Raw genomic sequence first — 21,960 nt, 5'->3', positions numbered from 1 at the left:
AGACCTGTAACGTCTGACACAGTACAGCGGCAACCCGCCAATAAATTTCAATATAGGTTGTAATCTTAAAAACGATGTTTTTTGTAAATGGAACCCTTATATAACAGTAAAACATACACACATGGTATAACTTAAATTGGAAATAGGACTAATGATAGATGAACATTGGAAATACTTGTGCAATGGAAACTTGTGGTCATTTTTGGGAGTTAATAAAATTGTGACAGACAGTTGCAGTTCACTATGTAACATGCACCAGCCGAATTGTTGTTACTTTTTGATACATTTTAGGAAACAGAATATAAATCATGCTTTTAGAGAAGCCTGTGACCTTTTCCCCCAGCCATGCCTCATGAATCTATTCAAAGGGGGAACATCCTCCCATACTAAAAGCAAATATTCATTGCATTAGTTCCCATTCCACAAAAGGACATACTTGGAGACCTGTGAGTCTATTTAATGATGGTAAATTCTTTGCTCTGATGTTTGGCAGGAGTAGCCTTACAGCAAAAGACAGATGAAGAGTAGTCTGGTTTTATGGAGTTGTTGACCCTAGTCACCTGAATTCTGATAACTTTTATTTGAGTGATTTTTACAAAGCACCTGACACAGTTGAACATGAGTTCATTGTGAATGACATTTGGAAAATAGGTTTTAAGAATAGAGGCTGGCCGGCCTACAGTTTGAAAGACATGTTCCACCAGTTTGTGTGTCTGGTAAAGATGAATTCAAATATATCTATATTACTTTCGCTAAAATCTTGGAACCTACAAATTATATATACATTATCTGGTGGAGAATGGGATGAGTATTTTATTTTTCTCCTTTAATTTGAAAAGTATCGCCCGGAACACACGCCGGGCAGCGGGGTAGAGGGCGCCCCCTATGGCACAGCGGCGAACTGCCTTTCTCTTCATCTCTGCCAGGCTCTGAGAGAAAGCAGGGGCCGAAACGCACGGTTTTGTTTTATAATAAACTAAAGGTAAATGTGGTAAAACAATACCAGATAACGTAAGCAGGTACTCCTTTATGTAGTGTCTCTGTAGCATGATAATACGTGGTCTTTAATAGCTAATTTTATTTTACACTTTTTTATATATCTTTGTATTAATTGTCCCAATTTTAATGAGTTCCATCGAACCAGAATATTTAATAATTTGGGGCGGTTCATGCTTAGGTTGCTCCTTGTGTTAGAGAAAATGGTATTTATTGCACAATCCTCCTGTTCAGACGCTAGATGGCAGCACCTGGTGCTTAAAGACAGACACCGACACAGGAAGAAAGCGGAAGCGCAAAAGCTTCTCGCGACATGACCGCAGCTGCAACGACACCTGAGCGGCTTGGCATTTATGTCTTCCATTGCCGTGAATTAATGTGCTGCGTGTTGTGTCCCAGGTGAACTTGCGATCATGGAAGAAGACGTTTTGTTCCTGATGACCTACATGTTGCTGAAGCGCAGGAGAGACATAAACAACGCAAACATGCAGAGGCGCAATGAGATCCAGACGCGCATCAGACACAGACAGTACTTCTTCCAGAGACAGAGGAGGATGCTCCTGGTCAGTCCTTTCTGTCACTCTGAATTTAGGTTTTAACAACAATAACCACAATAATATTTATAGATTAGTGTTTGATTAGCTTTATTATGAATCAAGCTTCCATCATCTCGGGCCATTTTTCCACTTTTCAAGTTGTTGTATTATAATGTATGAACCTACAGGCCAAACAAAACAGTTCACTATCATGTAAGTGTGGACAGATTAGGAGAACATGGACCTGGTAAGACACATGTTTACAGCTTTAACTACAACTGTAATTACAGTATGTAAAGTTTCATTTAAGATTTTAATGAAAAATGCCCAAATATAATGACAAACAAATAAACACGTATGAACATGTGTTGTGTTAATGGAGTTTCACTTAACAGCACACTTGTATGTGGTTTTAACATCTGGTCACATATTGTATATATTTTTAGGTAAAAATTACATATAGAACTACATATTGACCTTGATCTTAAAACACGAAAGCAAATGTAAACTTCCTGTGATTTATTTTTACCTTCATGTTCCAGATGATGATAGCAGGGGGTATCTGCTCCAATGCCCGCATCCGCACACGGCCTTGGACCACTACTCCGAGCACTGATTGGTGGGAGCGGGTGGCGATGATAGAATTTCAGCCCTCTGATTGGCTGGACAAGTTCCGAATGAGCCGGGAGACGTTCTTCTACCTCTGTGACAAACTGCGTCCCCGCCTGGCTCGACAGGACACTAGTTTCCGCCTGGCACTGCCGGTGGAGAAACGCGTAGCCGTGGCTCTGTGGCGCCTCGCCTCGAACGTCGAGTACCGCACCATCAGCAGCCTGTTTGGCGTGGGGAAGTCCACCGTGTGCAGGTGCGTCAGAGACATGTGCCATGCCATTGTGGCGCTCCTCAGCTCGCTCTACCTCCGTCCGCCCAGCGCACAAGACTTGGAGGACTCGGCTCAGCTGTTCCTTTCCCACTGGGGCTTCCCTCACTGTGTTGCTGCCGTATCTACACTCCACACCGCTATCATCACCCCGTCAAACAACGCGTCTGACTATGCAAACCATGGCGGCTGGCTGTCAGTAATGTCACAGGTAGAGAATGCACCCACACATGCTACTCACTAGCAGTTCCTCCTACATCAGACTGACTGATCTTTGCTCTGTCAGGTGGTCGTTAGTGGACGGGGGCAGTTCTGGGACGTGTGTGCCAGTTTCCCAGGTGGGACAGACCCGGCTGACATCTTACAGAACTCCTCGCTGTGGGCCACAGCTTCAGAGGGAGGACTGTCGCCTTCCCTGCCACCTGTCTTCATGGGGAGACCACTCAGGTAAAGTTAATCGACAGCTAAGGCCGATTAAAGGAATATGTAAAGATAGCTTTTTAAGGCCATAACATGCTTCATGTGTTATGTTTAGGTATGTGTTGCTTGGGGAGGCCTGCTTCCCTCTTCAGGGTTGGCTGATGAAGGCCTATCCTGAAGAACAAGGCAGGGGGGCAAGGCACACAGCGCCGGTGGAGTCGCAGCGGCTCTTTAACCGGCAGACGGCCAGAGCGTTGCGCGTGTCGGAGGAGGCGCTGCTGAGGCTGAGGGCGCGCTGGCAGTGCCTGAGCAAGAGGAACGACTGTGGACTGGACCTGGTGCCCACCATGATCCTGGCCTGCTGCATCCTGCACAACGTGTGCGAGTCCCACGGTGATGCCTTCAAAGCGGAGTGGCAGGCGGAGGTGGCCAGGGCAGAAAGCCCTCAGCCCGGCCACCGGCAGCTGCTCTCTACCAGAATGGACCAAAGTCAGGCGGAGGATGTCCGACGCCTCTTTTGTGAATATTTTGAACAAAACATTTCATAATAGCCTGATATTGTTGAAAACCAGTGTAAACTACTGCTAGATTTTTTTAAACTATGACTGTACCATGGAGATGACAATGCCTTTTATTTAGTAACAATGTGTAGGATGGCAATGTTGGTGTACATATGAACACAAAAAAGGCCTGAAATTAAAAGTCAGGTTAAATAAAGGCCAAATCAATGGAATAATAAATACACAAACACGGGGCAAAGATACTTTTACACTGGTGCCATCGTTGCACCAGCTTTACATATTTGGCCTCACTGGTAAGTTTTCCCTTCCTCATTCTATGACCCATTGGAGATGTTTATTATTCATATATAATTATCTTCAAGGCCTGAACAAGCTGCTGCTTCTTATTCTTCAGGGAACCAGATGGATGAACTCTCGTGCATGACGCAACTCTACTACGAGGCCACGAGGTGTCACTGCTCTCACACTGCACTGTTGTAATTGTTTTGTCTGGGATGCGTGAATTAAGCCGCAGGTTTCTCAGACTGAGAGCTCATGAAACCCTCTGCAGCCTGGCGCTGGTGATCGGGTAACATGCTGGGCTGCTGTGGTAGCGGTGCACGCAGCACGTGCTAATATGACATGACACGCGTTCCATGAATATCCAGAATGTAAGGAGCTGCGTTGGCTCCATACACAGTGAGCTCGCATCTGATGGATCCAAGTTGAGCGATAGCAGAACGGGCCGAGGACCCGCCCCGCTCACCCCATTGGTCCGTCGCGTGTTGTTTTCCGCAGCCCTCCGTCCGTCACTCACCGCCACAGTATCTCTCCACCTCCTCCTCCTCGCGCGGCGTCGGGCTGATGTGCGCGCCCACCTCGTTCCAGGCGACGCGCTCCACCGACAGCCAGCTGTTCGCAGCGAGCACGCTTCTGGCTACAGCCGCAATCCGTATGCCGTCCCCCGGCCGCTTTCCTCGCAAATCCCACCGTGGTGGACGAGCCAGGATGTGATGGGGCCGCTGCGCTGCCGTCGCTAGCTGGGCGGACGAATTCCTTCAAGCAGTCTGCGGTTCCAATCACTGCGGCTCGACACGCGAGCCGAGGCGTTGTTAGGGAAGCTAGCGGGCTAGCTCTAGCGGCCGCTACGTCTATTTTAGCCAGCGTTTGCTAATGTAGATACTGGGATTACGGACGCATTGCTGCGGCGTGGGTAGCGCACTAACGGTTTTCACGGTAACGTTAGCCGGATCGCACGCGCTGCTCCCTTTCCTAGCGTAAACTAGCTAGCGAGCGGCACACACATTACCGACTGTTACGGGCGTAGATGTGGCGACACTGCGGTTTTGAGTCACTTTCCGTGGATTGAAGGCAGAATTGGGCCACGGTGCCGGGGGGGCGTTAATGAGATCAATTGCATTTAAAGTGTCGAATCCGCTGCAGTAATCTGAACATTAGCTGCGGTAGAGCATCCCGTCGAGGCCCCCAGCGTCTCCCGACTCCCCACTCCTGACCGAATCCTCCGTGATTTGCCGAGGCAGCACCCGAGTGGAGTCGCGGTGGTTCTCGGCTGGGGGGGCAACTTGACAGCGAGGCCCCTAGCTAGTCTCCCCTCCCCCCCGGTCCAGTCCGTCCATCCATCCGCCCGCCCGTCCAGCCCGACAGACCACCTCCTCGCCCGATACCGACGCGAGGAGCGGGCCTTCGAGATCAGCAGAAACCGTGGGCCAGTGTTCGAGTCCCGTCTGAACCGGGCTGCCCAAACCAGAGGGGATGACTCTGGAGTCCATGATGGCTTGCTGCCTGAGCGAAGAGGCAAAGGAGTCGAAACGAATCAATGCAGAAATTGACAAACAACTCCGCCGAGACAAGCGGGACTCCCGGAGAGAGCTGAAATTACTTCTTCTCGGTATGTGACACCTTAATTCTCCCACTTCCGTTGCTATAACATGAAATGTGGGTCTGTGCAACGGTAACCTCCTCGGGCCTTCTGTGCAATGCTAGCGACTGCTGCTAGTCGGTGTACGGTAGCTAGCAGGGCGCCTGGACGCCTCCGCGTGAGAACTGTTGGACGAATGGTCCAAAAAGCCCGGTTTGTTGTTGGGTTTAAATTTAGCAGCTGGCTCGTCCGGGTGCACGCTCGCCGGATCCGTCCAGCCACGCATACGGTCGTTGGCTCTGGCGCATGTACTGGCATGGGTGTGCAAGCAGCGGCTCGTGGGGGGGGGGGCGTTCAAGGCTTCCACATGTCGTCCAGCGGACTGGTCGAGCCGTTCGTCCACCGGCCCCGGGTCGAAGCTGCTGCCGGTAACCGGTGGCGGCGGTGAAAATGTGGAGAGCTGCACTCGGCAATAGGAGCGGGAGCAGCAGCCGTGGCTTGTTTTACACTTTTGCTTTCACCAGGTTGCATAACACGCATACAAGTGGATGAGGAGTCTCAGCTAGGCCTTAATTACTGCCCATTCATTCATTCATCGGCCCGTTTGCTCTCGTTTATCGGCGTGTAACGCAGACTTGTCTCTCCAGTGGAACGGGATACTGAGGGATTTGCCCCCTCATCCTGGAGTCCAGCTGAGTGCTTCAGCTATTTTTATAGCCTGTGTGTGGGCAGGTGGGCGCCGCTGTTGAATAAGTTGCCCCGTGCTGCATTGATTCATGCTCCCGTGGACGCACACAGCGGAACAATAGGCGCGTGTACTTTTCATTCTGCGCTCTCGCATCTTCCCGGTGGCTCAGCGCTCACCTGCGCGAACTCGACCCGAGTCGTCAGGTGCTCAAAAGCAGCCAGGCGTCCGTTTTTAGGAACAATTAAACGTATCTAGGTTGCACCCGTAGCTTCACAGCGTTCGCTCTCATTTCTTGCCCACCGAACGCAGCCCTGGTTATTTGACATGTGTGTCTTTTTTTTTTTATTTCCCTGCTGAATACCTCGGCTCTGAGAAGTAGGCCAGACTCGAGCCATACTGTTGCTGGGACATATATACATTTCATGAACGTCTCCAGGCTCTTCTACCTGGGCGGTAGGCGAGCGTGTGGAAAGAAGAGCGTGTGGTGGATTGGATTGTGCTGCCGTCGACTCACCTGGTGATCTGTAAAAGGTTGGATTGGCTGTGGTAATAAAATATTGACATCAGCAATAGCTTTTTCCATGTAGTGCAGTCTAAATCCATCTTTACGTTGCTCTCTACTATATTTCATTAGAAAACACTTGTCTGTATGAAAAGAGCAATCATTCATGATTCACGTGGTGTGTGTGTGTGTGTGTGTGAGAGCTGAGGCTGTCAGTTTAGGCCTGGATAAGGACGTGTAACGCAGGATTAGTCCAGGTCTTAATAGGCTTGGTTAAACACATCCGCTTCTCAGTCTTTGAGATGTCACTGACACTTATTATCCCCTGACATCATTCTCAGGCCCTTAGTTAGCTGCCAGTCGCTCTACATCTCACTAGAGGTAAAAGGACGGCATGTGCATCCTGCAGTGAAGTGAAAGTGATCCTCTGATGCTCGAGTACTGACCATTTGGAAATTGTGAGCGTTTCTCTGTCTGCAGCTGCCCAGTAGCTCGGTGCGTGATTAGAAAAGAGGTTGTGCATTTCAGCTAATCTTGCAAGAATGTACCCAGCAGCTCTTTCTGTCCAACTGTGCAGAGTTTTGGTCATACATAATGTGTTGCTGCAGACAAATGTCGCTTTGTAACGAAATAGTTTAGCTTGGAGACATTAAATCTCCTTTCAATCTATTCATGCATTTAAAGTATATCTGTATTTAGTATAGATAAAGTGGAAGGGAAGAAAAAAATTATTAGGTGATCAAAATGAGCAACATAAGCAAATGACCTGTAAGGTCTGCTTTTGTTGCCTTTGCTATGTTCTTTGTTGTAATGCCTCTTAAATCTCATATTTGAACCCTAACAGCATCAGGTTTTTAATAGTAGTTTAAGTCTGCCCTCCCCCTGTTTCATCTCCCTTCCTGGCAGAGTTTACTATAATGCTAATGCCCACAGTCATTTGCCAAAATTGTTTACAGATTACCTCAGACACAGGAGAATCCAGAGGGTGGTTGTGAGTTTTTAAGGTGAAATCTTAAACACATTCAACTTAGATACTTGGTCAGAAAATAACTGTGCCGATGCATTGCCCACAGAGCAACTGCCTGTCACTGAGGGCCATATCAGGTCATACAGACAACTTCCTGTTCCACAGGCCAGTGGTTTGCCTGTACTTGGTCAAAACACAGTAGGCCAGGAGCTGTGGCCTTAGCTGCATTAGGTAAATGAACTGCTGGAGCGAAAGAACGGTCAGTAAAGTGAAATGGAAGCGCAAACATTTTAGGGTTTCTCAAAGGGCTGACTGAGGTAAAGTGTAAGCCCACGGCCAAACTACGAGTGTACTGTTTTCATGGAAATGTGGATTTTGAATGAAACCCAAAGACCATTTTGCCTAATGACAAATCCTTGGAACAGAATCACAGAATTTGTCTGTGAACTGCACGTCTTCCAAGCATATGTTGAACGTACAGGCTTTGCCATATCTTTGTTCCCCAGTTTCTGTTGATCCTCCCTGTCTTAACAGCACATTTGTTACCAGGTTAAGACATTTTTTAGAGGAACCGACTGATTGAACCAGGAAGAGGATCAGAGGTTAGGCTCAGATGTTTATTGCTGACCTTCTTTTGCTTGCCAAGCCGCCTTATTTTGATCATATATGGCAATAGAGATCTTCTAGCTCTACTCCTCAGTGGCTGCGTGTGTTTCTGTGGGAGAGAGTACAGGAGTTTTAATGCCAGTGTATGTGGAGCTATCCGGATGGATGGTTATTACTGACATTCTTTTATGGCGGTCAGATCAAACACTAAATATGGGAATTCTTATCTGAAATATTTTGGTTATGAGAAAAGCGATTTGATTTTTTTTTTCTACAAACCCATACAAAAAAGGTTTCATAAGCATCGTAGTCATTAAAGGTGTGTCCAGGAAATGTACTGGACTCAACATTTTTATCATTGGTTCGTATTTGACTACAGATATGACAACTAGTTGGACCTAGATGTGTTGATCGGCCCAATTTGACCTTGCAACGCACAAAGTCAGCACGCTGATATTCATTTGTTTTGTGCAGTTTGTGACTAACTTTAAGCGTTTGATGTGGCCCGATTTTTGTAAAGTTTAACATATTTAAGTACACACTGCTCTCATTACAGAACACATCCGGCGTCTCCTGCCACGCGCCGTCTACGTCTCTAATTGCTCCAGTAAACGCTCAGGCAGCCGGCCTTGCTCACCCTTTGTCTCTGCGACATGGTGTCTTTTACACAGCTGCTCGTAATGCTCAGTGCACTGAAACCCGGACACGCTCCTCCTTAATGGGGTCACTGCTAGTTCTCTGGAGATGTAGAGGTGAATGAGGCTAGATAGTGACTGTCCCACATACTGCCGCCTGCCATCCCGCTCCCCAGAGCGGACGGAGATGTTCTGTTCGGTGCCAGTTCCTTCTAGCCTCTGTGTGCTGACAGGGTGGCATGTTCATGCCTGTTTACTCCCACCAGCTGCTGTGTACAGTAAAGCCCACACATGCCTCTGATCGCAGCATTTCAACTTCTGCCACTTCATCTTTTGAGTTTTAAGTTGCATTCAAAATGGTAGATCATGCTTGCATCATTTTTAGAGGGTTGGGGGGGGTTGTTGGGCTTAGAGCGTGGAACCCTGATGTTCAATGTATGGTTTCTGCCCATATCTGGACAAAGAGTGCTATCTCATAACATCTGATGATATTCCCCTGAAATAATAGCTACAGCCTCAGAAATAATGTCAACATCTTGGATTAGTCTGTTTTTAGTTGGTAGCAGCTGAGCACACTGTGTATTGCGAACTAAAATACTGCCGCTCATTCCAGATCTTTTGTAAAGCCAGTATTTGATTTGAGTTTTTTTCCCTGCACACCCACACCCACTCACCAAGAACAGCACTCAGCATATAGTCACTGGTGAACAGACAAAACTGTCCTAAGCATGTGTGTTACATGCAGTGCTTGCTACTGCCTTTATGCTCGGTTTCCAGCTCCGACACCCACACACGTGGCATTCAGCAGATGCAAAGGCATCGTCCTGACTGTCAGCTCGGCCCAGGTTAGTGTGGGAAAACGGCAGAAATGGGCCATCTCAGTGGCGGCAGCATCCATGCCTTGAGGTTGGCCACAGGATGTGTGTCCAGTTGGTTAGTCAGCTGGTGTGTGTGTTTGGTGTCGCTCCTGGCTGCCCTGGTTCAATCCCCTTTACAAGATGAATGTAGTGAAAGGCTAAGCGTGTGACGGTCTGATTCATGTAGTGTCTTTCCAGGGCAGTGATGAAAACGATCACACCTGCACGATGCTAATTTTGAGGTTTTGATAATAGTCTAACCTCTGTGGTTTTTATGCAAATGTGTCCTCTGCTGAGATTGGTTTAAAACTCTCTGGGAGCACAGTTCATAAAACCACGTTGCTCTACACTTTTAGGGGGGCATTTGTGTGTATTTGCATGCATAAGTAAATCTTTCATGTTCATGTGACCCTGTGAGGCCTGTAGTTATTATCCAGTGAGTGCAGGTGAATTAAAGGAAAAAAGTAGATGGTGTGAACACACACTCGTAGACATGGATGATCTAGTGGCCCAGAACCTTAGGCTCAACCAGAGCGGATATACCAGCGATGTGTGAGTCGAGTCCATCGGGTGCTGTGACGAGCTGACATCAGCTACAATATGTAAAGGTTTATAAATGCAACAGACAATGCAGGTAGAGGCTTTGGCGTCTATACACGATAGGCGGCATGCTACACTTTCATTGCGAGTTTTAATTTTATGCTCATTCTCACATCGACTGTTACCTTTTTTGGGAATCCATTATCCTTTGGTTGAAGGAAAACTCTCACATTTGCATTTACCTAGAACCTAAAGCATTATCAAACCGAAGTAGTGTGCGAGCTAATAAAAGGTGACCTCCTTTTTCTAGGTCATTACCAAAAAAGAATGGATGGATTCTAGTTATGAATATCCAAAATTCTTGACAGAGAGGGATGAGAATGGAGAGGCATATTTCTAGCCTCGGGGAGGTTAGGAGGGGTTGTGACGAATGGGAGGGGGCCGAGCGTGTGTTTGTGTGGGAGAGCTGGTGAGGGCATGGAAACGGTTGTGGCTGGCGTCGTTACAATGTTGGGAGGAAAAGTAGGAAGACAGAGGCTGGTAGTGTGTTGTCTGGAGACGCGACAGTTAAGAGAACAGAGCGGAGGGAGATCTTGTGACGGGGTCACGAGAAATAAATCAGACGTTTAGCTGCAGAGTGATTCTCCTGCTCCTTTTGCTGAAACAGTCACACACAGGACACTACTGCCACACTCGTGAACAAAGAAAGCACTCTCTGTACTCCACTCCTTTTGTTAGGCACATCATGGTTTCTATTAGGCCGACTACAGTAACATTCACCACAGTGGATTGTTTCATCCAGGAGAAAAGATGAAGAGAAGACCTTTTTATGCTATCATTATCTATCTAGTCCCTTTTCTCCAAAATTGGACATTTTGTTGGATGGAAGATGGAGGAGGGTTACTTCCTCTTATGGACACAGTGGTGAGACCCACAATTGGGAGCTAGGATTAAGGTATTTCTCTCTTGCACCAGCTATCTCTGTCAGCCCGGGTGTTAAGAATCCCCTGATACTGACCTCAGACCAGCTCTCCTTTTCTTTAACCCCCAAAGTCTCTATGGAGCTGAGGCCCTTCTTCTGTGTGCTATACCAAAAAATGGAGAGCGCAGAGCAAGCCTGAGGGGCTCGCAGTTATATTTACTGTCGGCCACGAAAGAGAGGAGGGAGAAGGGGTGGATGGGAGGGGTTTAAAAAAAAAAGAGGAAAAAAAAACATTGGAATGAGAGAGAGAGGAAGACAGAGGAGAGGTTGTCATGGTAACAGAAGTATGGCTGCTCTTCAAAAACCTTGAATGTAGGTGGCGGTGAGATGAGTGTATGTGTCTCTCTTTTTTTGCCTGTCCTTATCTTTCCCTCTCTGTTGTGCTGTGGATGCACCTGATCTCTTGATTGCACTGAAATGCCATTGTGTGTTTGTGTGTGTTTGTGTCTTTTTTTATTATTTTGGTTACAGCTGATGTTTCTGGGCATGATACAATACACTGAGGGTTAGTATGAAATGTGAGCGAGGCCCAACAGTCGACTTGTAGGTTCTTGCGTTCATATTGTTAGAAACATTGCTTTTAAGGCGCCTTGTCCATATGTGTGCACCTGATGCCACTTGAAATATTCCACTGTGCTCACATCTAGATATGGACTTGGGCAGAGGACGATAGCTGGAGGAATGCAGCCTTTCAACAATGACCCCTGCAAACACTGAACTTCACACGCACTTGTCTTAAATTATGATCAGAGAGCTAATTGTGTTAATTGCCTTCATTAAATTAACTCTCCACCCCCACTAACCCTTTTTGCTGGAAAGATTTTTGATTTAATTTCCAAACTTAGAAGTGCAGACTGTGAAACTAGCAAACTGTTTGTATACATATACACCCTTAGCTTTAAGGTTCCTTGCCTTTTTTGTCTGACATAATTTCTGCACACATGCAGAACCTTACATGGCTTCGTTGTGCAATTTGGCTCTGCGGTGCTTTGATTTCTTACACTCTTGTTTTTGTAACCTGCTCTGTTCAGGCACAGGAGAAAGTGGCAAGAGCACCTTTATCAAGCAGATGAGGATCATCCATGGAGCTGGCTACTCAGACGAAGATAAGAGAGGCTTCATCCGCCTTGTTTACCAGAACATCTTCACCTCCATGCAGGCCATGATTCGTGCCACCGAGACTCTGAAGATCCCCTACAAATATGAACAGAATAGGGTACGAACAGTCCCCTAGAAATATGGGCAGGAAACATTATTTACACCCTGTCTGTTCAGACTCACTTGTCTAAAGATTTGAAAGGTGCAATTAGTGAATTTGGCTACAAGTCGGACTGAAACCTTTAGTTTTGATTTCATAGCCTACTGTATGTGTCATGGTACAATTCAATTTACTTTTAATTCTCTGTGCCTATGTTTAGTTTTTCTTTGGAGACATGTGTTTTAAAAAGCGACATTTGTAGTAGTTTGTCCTGCAGGAACTTCATTTCTGGAATAAGTAAAATTAGTGGGTGTTTAGGAACAGCCAACAGGCCTAAAGACAGAATTGAAGCAAGTTGTCTACAAATATCTAAAATAGCTTCTGCTCAACATTTTTTGGCAACAGGTACTGCATAAATGTAGCTGCAGTTGTTTTCTTATTCCATTTTGCCATATTGTCTTCCTTACTGCTCCCTCATGCATTATTGTACTCTATCTTGTTTCGCCGCATCTGACACTCTTTGTCATTTGCGGGATTTCCAGTCTAATGCCATGATTGTGAAGGAGGTGGACATAGAGAAGATCTCTTCGTTTGACCAGCCCTACATCACAGCTATCAAAAGCCTGTGGGCTGACCCAGGGATCCAGGAGGCTTATGACCGCCGCAGAGAATACCAGCTGTCTGACTCCACTAAATAGTAAGTCTGTTCACACATGCGGGTTTGTATCTCTGTAGAAAATGCTCATCATGTCTGTCCTGAATTAAAGAAATTCTATTTGTGTAAATGTTTGTGACACTGCTGGTGTTTGTGTTGGTTTAGCAAGACAGGGATACAGTTATGTCAGGATGGTTAAACTAAAGCATTTAGACAGCATGGCTGCATCTGTCCTTGAATTAGAACCGTTGTGAACTTTGTAATATTCACCTAATGGTAAACTTCAGTCAGAAATGTTTTTTTTTAAATGTTGTTTTAATCAAAGCTGGCCTAATGAAGTGTTTTCATTATACTACTTAATTTAGTTGAGCTCTTCGTTTTTTTGTTACAGAGTAGAGTTACCAGCACTAGTTATTCTGTTCTGTGGTCAGTTTACCTTTAGAGTTCAATAATGTATCAAAGAAGCCTTAAGTTCATAAACACCATTGGCTGACAGCATAAAGTACAAAATCACCAGGACATTAGGTAAATGTGTTTAGTTTTTTTTCTACATTATTTTTCTTAATGCTTATATTCTGAAACAACTACTTGAACTAACTTAACATTTAGATTTGTGTTTAAGGTCCAGAAAGGCAGACTTGAGAGACTCGCACTCCTAAGGATGTTGTAGTGTACATATTTGTTTTTGGCACTTGCATTTCATAGCTGCATGATGCAAAGGCATCAGGCTCACTTCATAGTGCCCCCTGGTTGTGAACATTCTGTACTGCTGTTTAACATTTGCATCCACAGGTGTATTTGTTGTGCAAACTGGAATCTGATGCTGAATGTGTAAGCGCCATATGTATTTCTCATGCATGTCTGAGTGACAAATGAATGAGTTTGTCTTGATCTCAGTGTTATCCACACTGTTCATGTACATCTCCAGTTACCTTAGCGATTTAGATCGCGTGACCTCGGAGGGATATGTTCCCACCCAGCAGGATGTGTTGAGGGTCCGTGTTCCCACCACGGGTATAATAGAGTACCCATTTGACCTGGAGAACGTCATCTTCAGGTACCGCTAAGGCCGCAGGGTTGCAGCACCACCCTGGCTACAGGACAGAAATCACTGATACAGGCAGCAAAATAACACGTTGGTTCAGGATCCATAGATTTAAAGGATTTGTTTTCAATCAGTGACATTCAAACTCATTTGCAAATTTTTAGATTCTGTTTTAGAGAAAATAAATTCTACTTTGTTTAGATAAAATAAGCCTCTGGACCAGGATGGTTAACCTCTCTGCATATTAGTGGTTTGTGTTCTGACCTCGGGATAAAATTAAAGCCAGTTGCTGCACAGAACCGTGTGACGAGCAGCCACCAAGTACCAGATGAAGAAGGAATAGACTGAGATGTCGGGTTCTCCAGGAAACCTTTCAAACTTTCAAACTTAGCAAATCTGAAAACTAGAAGACCTGAGATTCACATGTGTTTTTAAGTGGTGCACAGAATTTGATCCTGACATCACGCTTGTCCAAACCTCCTTCATCTGATCCCTAGTGCTGCTGTTGACCTTCAAATCACTGCTACTACGGTCACTGATGCCACTTCACTGTCTGTAGCATAACCTATGAACTACGTAACCTCACTGTAAATTTATATAGATTTTTAAACATAATGTAAACTTAAAGCTACATTTTGAGCGAATGCCTAATATCTTTAGTTGTTTGGTTAATGGAAGGAAAGTGTTGGTGGAACAGTGACCCTGACTCAACACCCTTTTGTTTTGAAGATGTGGTCTTTTCTGTGAAGCTTCTTCAGCAGGACTGAGCCACACTTCCTGGAATGGCAGGGGGTTGCGGTAATTGCCTGTCACGCTTTATATAACTGTTTTTCCATCCTTTTTTCCTCTATCTCTCTCTTTCTCAACTGGTCTGTCTGTAGTTATCTTTCCGATCTGGATCGTATTGCAGATTCCAACTATCTCCCCACTCAGCAGGATGTGCTCAGGGTGCGCATCCCCACTACGGGAATCATTGAGTACCCCTTCGACTTGCAAAGCATCATTTTCAGGTAGAAAAAAAACGACACTTTTACTGAATCGCTCCAAGTTATGTTGTGACATCATTAACTCATAAGTCATCTGATGTTTTTGTCTAAAGCCCCAGTTGAGTGTTTTTACCTTCCCTGGATTCTTTGCCTTTTTACGTTCTCCCTCTTCTCACAATCCTAATAATCCAATAACTAAATCCACTTTTACCTCATGCCATCAACAGCAATTTTACCACACACCCCACCCCACAATGAACAAAGTCCTACATTCTGGTGCCTGGACGGTTCCTATAAATGGGTCACCTCCTCTCTTCCTCCTCCTCTTCTCCTTTCCTCTCCGTTTGGCAGAAGAAATGAGGTCGTCCTCTCCGTGGTGGAGGATGTTATTTTGAGCAGCAGGTCCTGCAGGGCTTCTATTGGCCCCAGGTCTCAGTGGACCGCCGTGGACTGGGCCACCACAAGGGGGCACCAATGCATAGTGAATTATTTTGAATTTATGCAGCCTTACCTCCACATGTGCATCAAGACCTCAAGCACAAAAATGCATTACGAGTTAATTTGTATGGGCACCATTTCTATCCAGGTTTCGACTGGGAAAGGTTCTTTCCCTAAACCCAATCCCTTTTCACAAATGAAGGCCTAATAAAACTGGGACCAAAACTCCCAGACGAGCGGAGGGTGACCTTGTCAAGGAGACACTCAGTAAAGCTGAAACCTTACAAGTATTCACACATTCTATCAGTCAGTATTTGAGCCAGGATTGCTTTTCATGAATGGGTTCAGTGAGTGCAAGCCTGTATATATTCCGTTAGCTGTCCTGGTTGATATGTCGTTCTTAAAGTGGAGTTGTCTCAGTTTGTAGCTTCTCGTTAGGGTATGGAGGAGGTGTCCTCCCACAATGAAAAGGATCCACCATTACAGGTGCCCCTGTGTCTTTCATCATCTCATCTTTGTCTTCTTCATCTTCCGTTTTCCCCACCATCACTAAATGCTTCTTTAATCTAAAATAGTTTTTGCCTGGTGCTTTTTTCTGTGACTGCTATGACGGGTGTGTAGTGGAGGACTGAACACGCTTTCACTGCTTCACAATGAACACAGACTTGTTCAGTAGTAGATGTTGTATGACTGGATGAATGCCACTCGGTTTTTGAACTCTAGATATTTTTTTCTAGAACACATACTGTACCTCCTGCTGGAATCTAAATTAAAGCCACAGGTGTATTACATTGTTTTTTTTTTATTATAATTGTATTGTTAATCATAACTTTTACAATATTTTTATTGGGTTTGTAAGACAGCTGTTTTGGTTTTGCAGGAGAACGTCTTCTATTTAGGAATTCTGGTTCCTGAGTGGCTTTCAAACCAATCTAGATCTGTCTTACATGAGAATCATTGTAGAACCATGCATGACTCACCCAGCGTATGAGGAGAATAAAAATACATTAAGTCTTCATTTTGACAAAATGTACTCCTCAAAAGTATTGAAAGAGTGGAAATACCAGATTTGAATTTGAAAAATCCCATCCTCAAGGTGCTGAATCCATTAAGTTTTGATTTTTCTACATAACACTGCAAATTGGCCTTTTTTAGCCAATGATTATGACTTTAAATAAATAATAGGCCTACTTTTATGTGTTCGTACAGTAGTGAAAATATGCTTATATGTTTCCAGAGATTAAACTATATATTTTTTTTATTTGGGTCATGTGCTGAAACTGTAGACATATGGACCTGAAGACAAATTACAAATCTTGTTCACAATCCAGTGATTTACTAGAGATGACATAATTTAGTGTGATAACTATAATCTGCCTTAATGGATTCAAAACCTTCTGTCTGTAAAGCCATCCCAGCATTTTGGGAATATTTAAAGCTTGAAACTTTTCTTTATTTTAAACACTGATCATTTAGAGTTTGATTAAATCCTTCAGCATGAGCCTACCCCCCTTTTCTTCTTCACTTGTTACATTCTCCTCACTTTTGTCTTGTCATCAGGATGGTGGATGTGGGAGGTCAGAGGTCAGAGAGGAGGAAGTGGATTCACTGCTTTGAGAATGTCACTTCCATCATGTTTCTTGTGGCGCTGAGTGAGTACGACCAGGTCCTGGTGGAATCGGACAACGAGGTAGGTGGACAGAAAGGCAGGTAGAATTTAAACTACATATATCTTAATGTCAACAACTGAAGCCGTGTCTCTTTCTACATCTTGACCTACTTCCAACTCTTAGAACCGTATGGAGGAGAGCAAAGCTCTGTTCAGGACTATCATCACCTACCCCTGGTTTCAAAACTCCTCCGTTATTCTCTTCCTTAACAAGAAGGACCTGCTAGAGGAGAAGATCTCCTATTCACACTTGGTGGACTATTTCCCTGAATTTGATGGTGAGGTCAAATGAATTTCAGCTTTGCATTGAATGGTTACTTTAATTTCCTGAGAAGAATTAATTAGGGGCTCACATTTTAAGGATGTAACTCATTCCCATGCTTTTGTATCCTCTTGTGTCTCTAATATCAAGGTCCCCAGAGAGATGCCCAGGCAGCGCGGGAGTTCATCCTCAAGATGTTTGTGGACTTAAACCCAGACAGCGACAAGATCATCTACTCTCACTTCACCTGTGCCACGGACACTGAGAACATCCGCTTTGTGTTTGCAGCTGTCAAAGACACCATCCTACAGCTCAATCTCAAAGAGTACAACCTGGTGTGAGAGTTTGTGTATGACACACACCTCCTCCCCACTGCACAAATGCACACCTCTTTGGGAAAGTGTGCTCAACTACATTCAGTACACAGCACACCATGCCAACCTACACACCACACACACACACACACACACACACACACACACACACACACACACACACACACACGGTATCCTTTCTTTTCCCCACTCCACATTCACAGATCCTCCCACCTGCAAACGCCGCCCTCCTCTTTCACCAAAGCTCACCCTCTTCCTCCTTCACTCGGCAGCTTGTTGTGTCCTCGCTCCCTCCAAATCCACTCCATGTGTCAGATTTGGCATCGGCTGGTGGCTCTAGGACACAAATCTTTCATACAAGCTGCACAGAGACTGAATGGGACTTTGGTGTTTGTATGTGCGGCGTTTGTGTATTTGGGGCAGCGTTAGCAAGGAGCTTTGTTTTGGTAAATAGCAGCATCAAAGCCCTGCGACCCCTGGAGCTGGTCCTCAGCAGTATGAGATCAGATCCTCAGCAGAATGAGATCAGATTCTCCGTCTTCTCTTTACCTCCCGCTAGAGTAGATTGAAGTCAGTCCTGTTCATCCTGGAACCACCCCAGACAAGTAGTTCGAGCGAATTCCTTTTTCACTGAGGCAGAATGTGAGAGTGTGCACAGGACGTAAGGGGACAGCGCTGAGGATTCTGTCTCCACCTCGCATCTATGAATGTACCCGCCAGTGTGAGCATCGCTGTTGCAAAAAAAAAAAAATAGAAATCTGCATAATGAAGTAAGTGCATATTTAACTATAAGACCTAAAGCACGTGGAGGAAAGTCATCGCTCTGTGAAATCTGTTCATTGCTGAAATTTTTAAAATGTTTTTATTAACAATTTGTTCCTGCATCTCCCTCTATTTAAAAAGGAATAGCTCAGCGAAATGGTGAACACGCGCAACTAAAACAGAAGCAACCAGAAATTTACTTGACATAAGTAGTCTTTAACAATTTCAGTACTTTTATATTTAAGTTAGTCACGTCGCTTCCCTCCTCCAGATGCTTTGAGTTTCTCTTCAGTGCATCTGGCTCCACTGATACACCCCCCACCTTTGTATAACACACACTAGTAGCGAGTGAAAGCGAATGTGAAGTGGTGCGTGATGTCATCAGTGTTCATTAGCTCACAGAGCACAGCTGCAGCCTGGGCTGCAGGTAGCTCATTCAGAACCGAAGCGAAAGCTGTAAATTAAACACGCGTCCACTGGGTCCACGAGTTAACATGTCCAATGACATCACACTGCGTCAGTCAGCCGTCCAATCAGATACGCTTCCTGATGGTGACATTGTTATCGGTCATATCGGGATTTTTTTTTTTTTTTTTTTTTTTTTTTATTGTATAGTCACTTTGTTTATAAAAGGATTGCTTGCTGTTGAGTGTGTGAGGGGAGGGTGTATGAACATTTCAAAGAAAAAGCACTCAGAAGTCTGCAAATGTTTGTAAATACATATACACAAAACACACTGTACAAAATGCTCTGTGGTACACCATCGTTGGCAAAAAAAACAAACAAAAAAAACTTTCGTTAGCATACAGTTTTTTCCTATGGATTATTATGGTAGTATTGATACTGTGATTATGGATTTTGTTCACTTGATTAATAGGACTACAAAGAGCTGAGTGGTGGTGAGAAAATGATTGACAAGGAGCAATAGTCACAGAGTAGAGGTTCCTCCCAACCAGCCTCGCGGTTCCACACTACTGCGACAGTTCCACAGTCATACTAGGGCTGGTAAAACCTTCACAGTATGGTTACACGATGATTTTAACAGTAATTAAAGATTTTCCTTTTTATTTATCTAATTTATGGACCAGGTTTGAAGGTGTTGATAATTTGACTGCTTTTGAATCTGTCATGTTAAAGTGCTCCTTTTTCTCATGCGGAGCTTACTTGAGTCTGAACTGCTGTAAAAACGAATGTCTGGTATTGTAAGGACTTTATCTCTGCTCTCTATTTCTTAGCGAGACATTTCCAGTTGTACTTGCATCACATCTTCATCCATGATAATTTTTTTTCTTTTTTCTTTTTTTTTGTTTTAATTTATTTAAGGAGCCTGCAATTTTTCTTTTTTTTCTTTTTTAAGAAACTCCTGGTTTATAGATTCAGCGCTGTAATGCACACCTAGAAAATGTACAGTATGACTTTTTTTTTTTTTAATCAATGATTTAAGACCATGTGGTCCATGCTTACTATTTGTAATTTAACACAAAGTCTATGGTCTGTTTTTGCATTGTTGATTTCCAGTTTCTGGAGGCTTGCGTTGATAGTGCCAGTGAAGTGCAGGTATTCCTTTCTTGGTCTTTGACCTTTTCTACAGGTGACTTCATCCTCATTAAGGGCTATCACAGTGTATCAGGCATCAGACAGTGGGGAGTGGAGTTCAGGAACACAGTGAACCAAGTCATCCACTACCTTGTGGGGAATGGAGATTAATTGCAGTATGTGCTGTTAGGTATAGTTGATGCAAATATGAGGCGTCTGTAGAGAGTTTACCAACACTAAGCAGTTTTTATGTCCTGGTGATTTAGGTGGACTGGTCGTAATACTAGTGTTTAATTGATTGCATTGGTATCACAGTGTTACATGTAATACCTCGTACAGTGTGAAACATTTATCACTAAAGACACTATTACCAGGACAAGTATTGCACACTTCCCCAAGTATTAGAGTTGTAGCTGAAAGCCAAGAAATCTTAATGACCATTCAGGCGATGCTTTGTATGTTTTAACCCATTAACAACAAGTCTTATACTGTAATGTTGATCATGATGATCCATTTCTCTCGCTGTGGGCAGCTGGTTAAGTACAAAAATATTTTTTCTGTCAAACATTTCTTTTTATTTATTTTATTCTTTTTTTGTCGGGTTTTGAAATGTTGAAACGTGCAGTGTAGTCGGAGATCGGTAATTACAATGTCTTAATTAGCACCTAATCAATTGCAAACACAATCGATCTCAAACAAGTTTTGTCACTTAGTCGAATTTCATATAGGAACCAACCAGAGTCTCCAGATGGACAGGAAATCAATTTAAAAACACAGCAAGTAAGCAGTGGTGTAAATGTCAAGTTAAAGTTAATGGGGCTAAAATATATATACTTCAAACTGCTGCATGGTCATTAACTGCCATATTGTCTGCTGAAAATAACACTATAACTGAGCTGCTGAAGCATCCAGCCATTCATTAAGTCTACTGTCAACAATCTACCAGTATGAAAACCCAAGTATTTATCAGTAGTGCTGTTGGGATTAGTAGTGTTAGGGTGTGTCGAGTGCAGCTCACTAACGGTGGAAAACTGAAGTTGTATTTTATTCTTGGGCTAAGCCATGACACATGGTGAAGGGCAGCCATGGGTCAGCGCGTGGCAGTCTTGTGTTGGAGTAAGAGGGAAGGATGTCGGCATAATGCTTAAATCTCCACTTTCTTCCTTCATTATTTTCCATTTTGAGCATTAACTGGCGAAAAGACTGACCTGTTTTCCACCAAAACACTATTTATTGCCTTTCATTGCCTTGAATAATGCACGCTGGCATTGCTGGTCCACTCTGCGATCTGTAGGTCAGCCTGAGATGTGGAATCAGACTTATGTTATGGACAGAGCTGTGTTGTTGGTGCATATTCAAAAGCATAAGCTTGTTCTCTGTGTGTGTGGGTTTTCCCTCCGTATAAGACATTGCCTGAACACTAATATTTAGGACCACTTGATTTGCCCCCCACCCCCCCCACTCTGAAACCTGATGGTCAACTGTGTAGTGGTGTATAAAATGTTTTTCCTCATTATTTTGTATGTAAACCAAATGTAAATGATGTATTATACTGAGTGTGCCAACCCCACTCTCTAGAGCCAGGCTCTCTCTAAGTGCCAACGCTGCGGTCATCATCAAACGGACCACCATCTGAGAAGGTCCCCCTTTTTTTAATTAAGACACACCAGAGACTAAAAGGCTAGATTAGGTGCACACAAAGACTTTATTCTGTATTTAAGATTGAAGATTTAAAAGATAATCTACAGTTTTTTGTTTTTTTTTTAAGAAAGTGTAATTATAATTGCATGTGCTGTTTATTTTGTTTTGGAAGCGGGGGCTTGGCTGTTTTTCTTGAAGCAGAGCCCTTGATTACGGGGTTTCAATCAGTTGGTTATTATCAAATATTGATTTACATAACTTGCCATATTTTTTTGTTTCATATATTTGTTTCAACCACTGTTGCCTGATCCTCATTCAAACATGAACATGACTTATGATCATTGCCGCCTTCTAAGAGAGAAACATAATGACAAGGTATCTGTTTTAAATTGAAATAAATTTGTTCCTATACTTGCTGATGGTGTCCGTGTTGATATATTAACAA

The 21,960-nt window shown here is 44.1% G+C and overlaps 2 protein-coding genes across 3 annotated transcripts; both read left to right on the top strand.

The window, feature by feature from the left end:
• Window positions 1-302: 302 nt before the first annotated feature.
• On the top strand, window positions 303-3,580 carry LOC114848960 (uncharacterized). Its single transcript, XM_029139896.3, has 4 exons — window positions 303-1,559; window positions 2,075-2,623; window positions 2,699-2,859; window positions 2,948-3,580. The coding sequence occupies exons 1-4, from the start codon at window positions 1,410-1,412 to the stop codon at window positions 3,378-3,380; spliced, it is 1,293 nt and encodes a 430-aa protein (XP_028995729.2). The 5' UTR covers window positions 303-1,409; the 3' UTR covers window positions 3,381-3,580.
• A 574-nt stretch (window positions 3,581-4,154) lies between these two features.
• gna11b (guanine nucleotide binding protein (G protein), alpha 11b (Gq class)) lies at window positions 4,155-21,931 on the top strand. 2 transcript variants are annotated; one of them, XM_055505879.1, is made up of 7 exons: window positions 4,155-5,241; window positions 12,020-12,204; window positions 12,729-12,883; window positions 13,770-13,898; window positions 16,871-17,000; window positions 17,104-17,257; window positions 17,392-21,931. In XM_055505879.1, the coding sequence occupies exons 1-7, from the start codon at window positions 5,106-5,108 to the stop codon at window positions 17,580-17,582; spliced, it is 1,080 nt and encodes a 359-aa protein (XP_055361854.1). In that variant the 5' UTR covers window positions 4,155-5,105; the 3' UTR covers window positions 17,583-21,931. The 2 variants fall into 2 exon arrangements, with proteins under 2 accessions (XP_055361854.1, XP_028995732.1); XM_029139899.3 differs by lacking the exon at window positions 13,770-13,898 and adding an exon at window positions 14,768-14,896 and having other exon boundaries at window positions 4,157-5,241.
• Window positions 21,932-21,960: the final 29 nt, after the last annotated feature.

The sequence above is a fragment of the Betta splendens genome, chromosome 22 (genome assembly GCF_900634795.4).
Source record: "Betta splendens chromosome 22, fBetSpl5.4, whole genome shotgun sequence".
Lineage (NCBI taxonomy): Eukaryota > Metazoa > Chordata > Actinopteri > Anabantiformes > Osphronemidae > Betta > Betta splendens.
The sequence above is the reverse complement of the archived record's forward strand: the minus strand, read 5'-3'. Positions and strand labels throughout refer to the sequence as shown.